The sequence below is a fragment of the Bufo bufo genome, chromosome 2 (assembly GCF_905171765.1).
Source record: "Bufo bufo chromosome 2, aBufBuf1.1, whole genome shotgun sequence".
NCBI classification, from domain to species: domain Eukaryota; kingdom Metazoa; phylum Chordata; class Amphibia; order Anura; family Bufonidae; genus Bufo; species Bufo bufo.
The window spans coordinates 11,998,247-12,009,546 of record NC_053390.1 but is presented as its reverse complement, the minus strand read 5'-3'; the positions used below and the strand labels follow the sequence as shown (position 1 = coordinate 12,009,546).

General features: G+C 44.6%; 1 protein-coding gene across 1 annotated transcript in view; it reads right to left on the bottom strand.

The window, feature by feature from the left end:
- Positions 1–2,126: 2,126 nt before the first annotated feature.
- The window catches only part of LOC120992016 (zinc finger protein 585A-like), a gene marked incomplete at its 5' end in the record, with an annotated part of 326,353 nt that continues 317,179 nt past the window's right edge, over positions 2,127–11,300 (bottom strand). The window contains one exon of the mRNA XM_040420780.1: positions 2,127–3,496. Within this exon, the coding sequence (XP_040276714.1) occupies positions 2,550–3,496 (947 nt within the window). The remainder of the gene's footprint in view (positions 3,497–11,300) is intronic.

Genomic DNA, 11,300 nt, shown 5'->3' with positions numbered 1-11,300 from the left:
CCAACTGAAATGTTCTTATGAGCGCTCAGGGAGCTGACACAGACACATTGCTGAATCAGATTCACTCTCCTTTAATTCCACACACCGTATACATCTTTCTAACACTACAGATAATCATAGACAAATCTGGAACACCGCCAAGGGGGTGGAAATTGAAAATAATAATTTGATTCGTTATTCATAAAAGGCAATAATTCTGCACTATAATAAAAGAATTCTAATAATTAAAGTTTCTGCAGGATCTTATCTCAAAGTTGACATTCTTCAGCAGTACATCCCAAAACTCAGATAAGGAAGCGTGGGAGCTGCTATCTTGGTCTTGCACCTAGGAACTCTTTATACAGAGACTCCCTACATCCTTCCAGCTGGCTCATTAATTTTTCACATATACACAAGATGGAAGAAATATTCATACAAAATGAATTCTCATCCCTCACACATGGTTTTCCCAATTCATTCAGATGAGTCGAGGGCTTTGGAGTCTTCCCCCACTGCACAATCTGGTGTCTCAGGGGAAGAAGCTCATACCTGAATAAATAAAATCTAACAGCCTAGAGGTGTTATGGCAAACCTCCAGCACTCCAGCTGTGGTAAAGCTACGACTCCCAAGATGCACACTTGCTTGGCTGTTCTTAGAACTCCATAGAAATGAATGGAGCATGCTGGGAAGCATAGTTTCACCACAGTTGGAGTGCCAAAGGTTAGCCATCACTGGCCATGACAGGCCTGGAAAGCTTTAGAATCAATGTTCTCAGAACTCCATAGACATGAGTAGAGCATGCTGGGAGGCATAGTTTCACCACAGTTGGAGTGCCGGAGCTAAGCCATCACCATGGCAGGCCTGGAAAGCTTTAGAAGCAATTTCACTGCAGGGTCTGCAATCGGAAGGCAGATTGCATCCCTTTACTTTACCTCACATAGGCAGCAATTGCTGTTGAAGGCGGCATCTAAGTGGTTAAGTTCGGTGCGATTGACGTTCGCCGTCATTGTAAGGTGACGGCTGTATTATATATCCAGCACCCACCGTGTATGGATTGGGCTCATTGAGGATAGGTCATCAATATACACACACCTAAAGAATTATTAGGAACACCATACTAATACGGTGTTGGACCCCCTTTTGCCTTCAGAACTGCCTTATTTCTACGTGGCATTGATTCAACAAGGTGCTGATAGCATTCTTTAGAAATGTTGGCCCATATTGATAGGATAGCATCTTGCAGTTGATGGAGATTTGAGGGATGCACATCCAGGGCACGAAGCTCCCGTTCCACCACATCCCAAAGATGCTCTATTGGGTTGAGATCTGGTAACTGTGGGGGCCATTTTAGTACAGTGAACTCATTGTCATGTTCAAGAAACCAATTTGAAATGATTTGAGCTTTGTGACATGGTGCATTATCCTGCTGGAAGTAGCCATCAGAGGATGGATACATGTTCTCATTCAGTTTACGCCAAATTCGGACTCTACCATTTGAATGTCTCAACAGAAATCAAGACTCATCAGACCAGGCAACATTTTTCCAATCTTCAACAGTCCAATTTTGGTGAGTTTGTGCAAATTGTAGCCTCTTTTTTCTATTTGTAGTGGAGATGAGTGGTACCCGGTGGGGTCTTCTGCTGTTGTAGCCCATCCGCCTCAAGGTTGTGCGTGTTGTGGCTTCACAAATGCTTTGCTGCATACCTCGGTTGTAACGAGTGGTTATTTCAGTCAACGTTGCTCTTCTATCAGCTTGAATCAGTCGGCCCATTCTCCTCTGACCTCTAGCATCCACAAGGCATTTTTGCCCACAGGACTGCCGCATACTGGATGTTTTTCCCTTTTCACACCATTCTTTGTAAACCCTAGAAATGGTTGTGCGTGAAAATCCCAGTAACTGAGCAGATTGTGAAATACTCAGACCGGCCCGTCTGGCACCAACAACCATGCCACGCTCAAAATTGCTTAAATCACCTTTCTTTCCCATTCTGACATTCAGTTTGGAGTTCAGGAGATTGTCTTGACCAGGACCACACCCCTAAAAGCAACTGCCATGTGATTGGTTGACTAGATAATTGCATTAATGAGAAATAGAACAGGTGTTCCTAATAATTCTTTAGGTGAGTGTATATTGCTGCACAATCATTTTAATCTCGTGTTGTCCATTACATGAGGACGCTCTTGATGTGAGGCACGTGGTTTTATCAATTTGGGCTTCCATGTGCATCACATTAATTCCATCATTTGCCTCCACATATTAATCCTGTTGCCCATTATGTGAGAAGGTATTTGATTGTGTTACTATTAATGTGAGGCACTTGGTTTTATTAATTTGTACTTCCCTGTGCCTCACATTAATAGTAAGTGCCTCATCAAGTACCTCTTCACATAATGGGCAACATGGGGTTACTGTGGGTATTTCTTTGTGTTATTTTATTTGTTATCGAATAACGTCATTCTTTAATTGGAATCGAAATCAAAGTCTAAATTCTGGAATTGTGATTGTATCCTTACTCTCCTGTGACTTCTCTCATGACTATCAAGATCTGATTTTTGCGTAAAACATTGCTCATTCTGAACATGAATACGGCTTCTTTACTGCGTGACGTAGCGCATGTTTAACAAGAGTTTGTCTAAGTGTAAAACGTTTCCCACATTCTAAACATGAAAAAGGTTTCTCTCCTGTGTGACTTCTTTTATGTGTAACAAGACTTGATGTAGCATTAAAACATTTCCCACAATCTGAACATGAATATGGTTTCTCTCCAGTGTGCCTTCTCTGATGATAATCGAGTTGGGATTTAGTAATAAAACAGTCCCCACATTCTGAACAGAAATATGGCTTCTCCCCTGTGTGCATTCTCTGATGTGTAACAAGAATTGATTTAGTATTAAAACATTTCCCACATTCTGAACATGGATACGGCTTCTCTCCTGTGTGAATTCTCTCATGTCTGTCAAGATAGAATTTATCTGTAAAACATTTCCCACATTCTGAACATGAATAGGGATTGTCTCCTGTGTGACTTTTCTCATGTCTAACAAGAAGTGATTTACATGCAAAACATTTCCCACACTCTGAACATGAATACGGCTTCTCTCCTGTGTGACTTTTCTCATGTCTAACAAGATGTGATTTACGTGCAAAACATTTCCCACATTGTGAACATGAATACGGCATCTCTCCTGTGTGACATTTCTCATGTGTAGCAAGATGCGATTTATGTGCAAAACATTTCCCACATTCTGAACATGAATACGGCTTCTCTCCTGTGTGGCTTTTCTCATGTCTAACAAGATGTGATTTACATGCAAAACATTTCCCACATTCTGAACATGAATACGGCTTCTCTCCTGTGTGACTTTTCTCATGTCTAGCAAGATGTGATTTATGTGCAAAACATTTCCCACATTCTGAACATGAATACGGCTTCTCTCCTGTGTGACTTCTCTCATGTCGAACAAGCACTGATTTATATGCAAAATATTTCCCACATTGTGGACATGAAAACGGCTCCTTCCGTGTGCGAATTCTTCTGTCTGTAGAAAGACTTGACCTTTTTGTGATCTCTTGAAACCTTTTACTCCCTTTCTGACTGGCACTTGTGGTAGCAAACTGCGATTGGTCAGAAGATTCCTCATGAACAGGGGGATTATATGACAGATCTGTACTGTGAAGTCCTGGATGTACATTAAGGTTTTCTCCTGAAGAGAATTGCATGATGTCTTCATCTTCTACTTTATAATTTAGTGATAACATGACGTTTCCCTCAGAATTCTTATGGTAATTTTCTGCTAAAGATACAAAATGAAAATTTGTATGCGCTACACATGACGGCTCTTACCTTGTGATATAAGAGGCTGGTGCTCCTCCATTACATGTCACTGCACACACGTGTATACACTGCACATGACAGCTCTTACCTTGTGATATAAGAGGCTGGTGCTCCTCCATTACATGTCACTGCACACACGTGTATACACTGCACATGACTGCTCTTACATTGTGATATAAGAGGCTGGAGCTCCTCCATTACATGTCACTGCACACACGTGTATACACTGCACATGACGGGTCTTACCCTGTGATATAAGAGGCTGGTGCTCCTCCATTACATGTCACTGCACACACACATGTATACACTGCACATGACGGCTCTTACCTTGTGATATAAGAGGCTGGTGCTCCTCCATTACATGTCACTGCACACACGTGTATACACTGCACATGACGGCTCTTACCCTGTGATATAAGAGGCTGGTGCTCCTCCATCATGGCCTCCTTGTACAGGTCCTTGTGTCCTTCTATATACTCCCACTCCTCCATGGAGAAATAGACAGTGACATCCTGACACCTTATAGGAACCTGACAACACAATGACACCATCATCACCCAGACCCCTCCAGTGCTGTTACTGGAGAATTTCCCAGCATTCCCAGCAGTGTCACCTCTCCAGTCAGCAGCTCCATCATCTTGTGGGTGAGTTCTAGGATCTTCTGCTCATGTATCAGGGGGTGAGGGGTAGGCTCTGTGATGGGATGAGGGGTCCTTCTCTGCCCCCCTGACTCCTGGAGATGGATTATGGGAGTCACACAGTCCCCCGATGTCTTCTTCACTATTGTGTACTCCTGTGGATGGAGAGAGACACTTAGGGAATAAACCCTTCAGGGGCTATGTGCTCTCCTCCTGGTACAACGTGCCTACTTACCTCCTCATGGCTCCTACAACATGACTATTGGTCACTGGTCACATGACACATCACTCACCATACTGGGGGCTGATCTTCAGGTTCTCCATCACTTGGAAGGTCTGGAGGCCGTTCTACAGGACCCTGGACTCTTTCAATCACTTCCTATGATGGATTCTCCTCTCCGATGTCTGACTTGTTACAGAATACAATATAGAGGAGAGAAATCTAGAAAAGTTTACCTCTCCGCTCAGCAGGGAGATGATCTCCAAGGTGAGGTCTAATATTCTTCTGCTGATCTTCTTCCTGTCCATCCTTGGTGGTCATTCAGGAGAAGAGGAGAGAACTGGAGGAGCTGGAGGCTTCTAGTACTGCAGGCGCCTTTATGAGAAGAGGAGAGAAAATCATCCAGGGGACAAGACCAGATGTCACCTCCAGAACCGCACTTCCTGAGCATGGAGGGGCCCCGCTTCTCAGAGCCCCCACCACATGGATTCCAGGGGCCCCAACATGGAGATCTCTGGTGGCTCCACAGGAGAAAAAAGTCTGGTAGATGCAGGTCCCACCTCTGGGCTGTGCTCAGCTGTGTCCAGAACTCCTAGAGAAGAGACTGGAGAGAGCTGAGCTCAGGCCGGGCCCCGCTCCATTCATTCTCCTCCTGGAGGCAGGGGCCCCTCACCAGGACAGTCAGGGGCCAGCGAATGATGACAACCCCCACTATCCCCACTACTCCTCCCCCATCATACTAAGCTGAGGAGCAGAGAAGCATTCCTTGTGTGTAATGGAGGAGAATCTCCAGAGGTGACATGTCTGAGCTCTCCACCACACTGTCTCCTCACAGCTCATCTTACCTGCAGGCTGGAGGAATGGCTGATACCAGAGAGAACAAGAGCCCTGACTACCGACCAGGACCTGCCCAGTATCTGCTGCACTGCCAGAGCTGAAGGACCTGGGGTGACGTCACCGTCATGTGACCAGTGCAGGGGGCGGGGCTCAGCAGTGACTACCGACCAGGACCTGCCTAGTATCTGCTGCCAGAGCTGAAGGACCTGGGGTGACATCACTGTCATGTGATCAGTGCAGTGGGCGGGGTCAGCAGTGGAGAAGAGAAGAGGTGGTGAAGGACCTGGGGTTACGTCACTGTCATGTGATCAGTCCAGGGGGCGGGGTCAGCAGTGGAGAGGAGAAATGGTGGTGAAGAAGCAGTGATGTTAGTCATGTGACATGAGGGGGCGGAGCTTTCTATGGAGAATGAACTGTAGGATTGAGGATTTTATTTCCTCTTTACAGCCAAAAAAATGCTGGGAGTTGTAGTTCTCTGATATCCTATATTGGCAGTCTGGATGTGCTGGGAACTATTGTTCTCAAACAAACTCCAGCTAGGACTGCTGCAATGCCACTGCCACAGAGGACCCCCAGAAATGGCAGATGGGTTACTGTAGGTTCTGAAAGACTTAGAGTGGTGGATAGAAGACATGTCCCACAGTCGGTGGTTCTCCATAATTCATTTGCAGCACTCTCAGAATGTAAGGACAACATGGATATGGACTCAAGCACAGAGGGTGAGAAACCATCGACTCCTATGTCTAATGTATGCAAGACTGCAGCCAAGGACAAAAAAGATAAAGTGAAGTCTCAAAGGAAGCAGCTGTTGCTGGGTGATTCAATCATAAGAAGTGTGGAGCTTAAAGAAAATTGTTTTGTGAGATGTCTCCCTGGGGCTACTGCTAGAAGAGATAGAAGACGTATTATTAATATTGTTAAGCAAGCAAAGCAAAAAGGGGACGTGGATGTTCTTGTCCATCTAGGGACAAATGACCTGGCTTGCAATGAAGTGTCAGAGGTGAAAAAATCTTTTATCACACTTGGTAATGACGTACAGGATTTTGCATCCACCATTTCATTTTCTGAAGTTCTGACTGTGCATAATGTTCAGAATGATAGGCAGAGGCGCATAAAGGAGTTCAACATATGGCTTGGTAAATGGTGTCAAGAGCAAGGATTTGACTTTTTTTCTCATGATAGCTCTACTTGGAATAGAAAGGAACTGTACAAAAAAGATGGTTTGCATCTTTCTCTCAAAGGAACAAATGTACTTAGTGAACAACTCCAAGAATTTGCGAAAGAGTATTTAAACTAGGAAGGGGGGGCAAAAGAGTGAAAATAAAAGAGTCCAATTGCCCCCCGAAACAATGCCAGAACAGGTCAGAAGCACAGAGGTTAAGAAATGATAAGCTCAGAGTCCTGTCTACAAATGCTCGCAGTTTAGGTAAAAAAATCAATGAACTTGGGTCAATAATGGCATCTGAGAATGTAGATTTAGTGGCTGTTACGGAGAAATGGTTTAATGAAAGAAATGACTGGGACATAACCATACCAGGGTACTCTTTATACAGAAGAGACAGAGAAGGCAAGAAAGGAGGAGGAGTGGCCCTGTATGTGAAAGATAGCATTAAATCTAACCTAATACAAGTTGGTGAGGCCAACATAGAGTCAGTTTGGGTTACGTTGCAATTTGCTAACCATGCAGTAACTCGTGTAGGTGTAATATATAGACCACCTGGTCAAGTTAAAGAACTAGATGATCTACTAGTTGAAGAAATAGCTAAAATGACAATGAAAGGAGAAGTTATCATTATGGGAGATTTCAATCTTCCAGATATAAACTGGAAAACCAAAATAGCAAGTTCTACCAGGAGTACAGATATTCTAAATTCCCTACTGGGGTTATCTCTACAACAAGTGGTTAAGGAGCCAACCCGGAGGGAGGCCATTTTGGATTTGGTATTCAAAAATGGGGATTCGGTATATGATGTTATTGTAGGCGAAACCTTGGGATCTAGTGATCACCAGTCAGTGTGGTTTAATATAAGAACTGTGAAAGAGTCCCACCACACAAAAACAAAAGTTTTAGATTTTAGAAAAACAGACTTTTCAAAAATGAAAATAGTCATAAATGAGTCCTTATCAGACTGGAACGGATTACATGGAGTCCAGGATAAATGGGACTACTTAAAAGGTGCATTATTGAAGGCAACAGAAAATTGCATTAGACTTGTCAGTAAAAGCAAAAAAAGGAGGAGACCAATGTGGTACTCAGCAGAAGTGGCCCAAATCATTAAAAATAAAAAGCTAGCATTTTGTAATTATAAAAAAAAACAGAGCAATGAAGATAAGGAAATCTACAAGATTAGGCAGAAAGAGGCCAAGCAAGTTATAAGAACTTCTAAAGCGCAGGCAGAAGAAAAACTAGCTCAGTCTATGAAAAAAGGGGATAAGACATTCTTCAGATATATAAATGAAAAAAGGAAATTAAAACAAGGAATAACTAAATTAAAAACAAAGGACGGAAGGTATGTAGAAGAGAATAAAGGGCTAGCCGACTGCCTTAATGAATACTTCTGTTCAGTTTTTACAAAAGAAAAAGAAGGAGAAGGACCTCCACTAGAAAGAATGACTAATAAATCGTTTGATGCATGTGTCTTTACAGAGGAAGATGTTCTAAGTTTGCTGTCTAAAGTGAAGACAAATAAGTCACAGGGGCCTAATGAGATACACCCAAAATTATTAAAAGAGCTTAGTGGTGAGCTGGCAAAACCGTTAACAGATTTATTTAACCAATCATTAGTAACAGGAGTCGTCCCGGAAGATTGGAAATTGGCAAATGTCGTGCCCATTCACAAGAAAGGTAGTAGGGAGGAATCGAGCAACTATAGACCAGTGAGTCTGACATCAATAGTAGGCAAATTAATGGAAACCCTATTAAAGGATAGGATTGTGGAACATCTAAAATCCCATGGATTGCAAGATGAAAAACAACATGGGTTTACTTCAGGGAGATCATGTCAAACAAATCTTATAGATTTTTTTGACTGGGTGACTAAAATAATAGACGGTGGAGGTGCAGTAGACATCGCATATCTAGATTTTAGTAAGGCTTTTGACACTGTCCCACATGGAAGACTTATCAATAAACTGCAGTCATTGAGCATGGACTCCCATATTGTTGAGTGGATTAGGCAGTGGCTGAGTGACAGACAGCAGAGGGTTGTAGTCAATGGAGAACATTCAAAACAAGGTTATGTTACCAGTGGGGTTCCACAGGGATCTGTACTGGGACCAATTTTGTTTAATATCTTCATAAGTGATATTGCAAAAGGCATCGATGGTAAGGTTTGTCTTTTTGCTGATGACACAAAGATATGTAACAGGGTTGATGTTCCTGGAGGGAAACGCCAAATGGAAAAGGATTTAGGAAAACTAGAAGAATGGTCAGAACTCTGGCAACTGAAATTTAATGTGGATAAGTGCAAGATAATGCACCTGGGGCGTAAAAACCCAAGGTCAGAATATAGAATATTTGACACAGTCCTGACCTCAGTATCTGAGGAAAGGGATTTAGGAGTAATTATTTCAGAAGACTTAAAGGTGGGAAGACAATGTAATAGGGCAGCACTAAATGCCAGCAGAATGCTTGGATGTATAGGGAGAGGTATAAGCAGTAGAAAGAGTGAAGTGCTTATGCCGCTGTACAGAACACTGGTGAGACCTCACTTGGAGTATTGTGCGCAGTACTGGAGGCCATATCTCCAGAAGGATATAGATACTCTAGAGAGAGTTCAGAGAAGAGCTACTAAACTAGTACATGGATTGCAGGATAAAACTTACCAGGAAAGGTTAAAGGACCTTAATATGTATAGCTTGGAAGAAAGAAGAGACAGAGGGGATATGATAGAAACTTTTAAATACATAAAGGGAATCAACTCGGTAAAGGAGGAGAGCATATTTATAAGAAGAAAAACTACCACAAGAGGACACAGTTTTAAATTAGAGGGGCAAAGGTTTAAAAGTAATATAAGGAAGTATTACTTTACTGAGAGAGTAGTGGATGCATGGAATAGCCTTCCTGCAGAAGTGGTAGCTGCAAATACAGTGAAGGAGTTTAAGCATGCATGGGATAGGCATAAGGCTATCCTTCATATAAGATAGGGCCAGGGACTATTAATAGGATTCAGATATATTGGGCAGACTAGATGGGCCAAATGGTTCTTATCTGCCGACACATTCTATGTTTCTATGTTTCTCTCCTTTGATTTCTTATGATAGCCTGGACAGGCTGGGAGTTGTAGTCATTTTCTCTGATATACTATAATGACAGCCTGGACATGTTGGGAGTTGTAGTTCTCTCCTCTGTTTGCTGCACATGATTACGGGGGTGGCCATCTTTCCTGATGCTGAGAGCAGCATTTAGAGCTATGATTGGACTATGGGCACAGTAGACAGGAGAGCATTGTGGGCATGCTTTGGGAACTGAGCAGAGGCCATTGTGCAGGGAGGGGGAGGATGTAAGCTGTGACTCGTATTGTAAATGGTGGATCCTGTGTTATCTATACTGAGGTGTTAAAAATGATAGAATTAGTCTCGAGTTGTATCTCCTCCTGTGAGCGCTGCAGGTCCCTTGTGAAGTGGGGTCAGTTCACACCAGACATAAAAAGCAAGAAGAACGGACGGCGCTGCTCCTCTAGGATCCACAAGCAGATTAGATCTTAGACGGCTCCTCCTCCGCTCCTTCTCCGTGCTGCCAAACACTGCTTCTCGTGTGGATTGCGGTACGGCTTCTACACGTTCCGTGTCCTCAGCTTCCCTCCAGGCTCTTCTCTTCCCCTCCAGACTTCTATGCCCCTCCAGATCCCTCTATACATTTGGACCCCTCCAGACTCCTCTCTGCTCCTGCAGACTCCTCTGTTCCCCTCCAGACTCCTCTGTTCCCCTCCAGACTCCTCTGTTCCCCTCCAGACCCCTCTGTCACCTCCAGGCTCCTCTGTTCCCCTCCAGACCCCTCTGTCACCTCCAGACCCCTCTGTCACCTCCAGACTCCTCTGTCACCTCCAGGCTCCTCTGTTCCCCTCCAGACTCCTCTGTTTCCCTCCAGACTCCTCTCTGCTCCTGCAGACTCCTCTGTTCCCCTCCAGACTCCTCTCTGCTCCTCCAGACTACTCTGTTCCCCTCCAGACTCCTCTCCGCTCCTGCAGACTCCTCTGTTCCCCTCCAGACTCCTCTCTGCTCCTCCAGATTCCTCTGTTCCCCTCCAGACTCCTCTCTGCTCCTGCAGACTCCTCTGTTCCCCTCCAGACTCCTCTGTTCCCCTCCAGACTCCTCTGTCACCTCCAGAGTCCTCTGTTCCCCTCCAGACTCCTCTGTTCCCCTCCAGACCCCTCTGTCACCTCCAGGCTCCTCTGTTCCCCTCCAGACTCCTTTGTCACCTCTAGACTCCTCTGTTCCCCTCCAGACTCCTCTGTTCCCCTCCAGACCCCTCTGTCACCTCCAGGCTCCTCTGTTCCCCTCCAGACCCCTCTGTCACCTCCAGACCCCTCTGTCACCTCCAGACTCCTCTGTCACCTCCAGGCTCCTCTGTTCCCCCCCAGACTCCTCTGTTCCCCTCCAGACTCCTCTGTTCCCCTCCAGACTCCTCTCAGCTCCTGCAGACTCCTCTGTTCCCCTCCAGACTCCTCTGTCACCTCCAGGCTCCTCTGTTCCCCTCCAGACTCCTCTGTTCCCCTCCAGACTCCTCTGTTCCCCTCCAGACTCCTCTGTTCCCCTCCAGACTCCTCTGTCACCTCCAGACTCCTCTG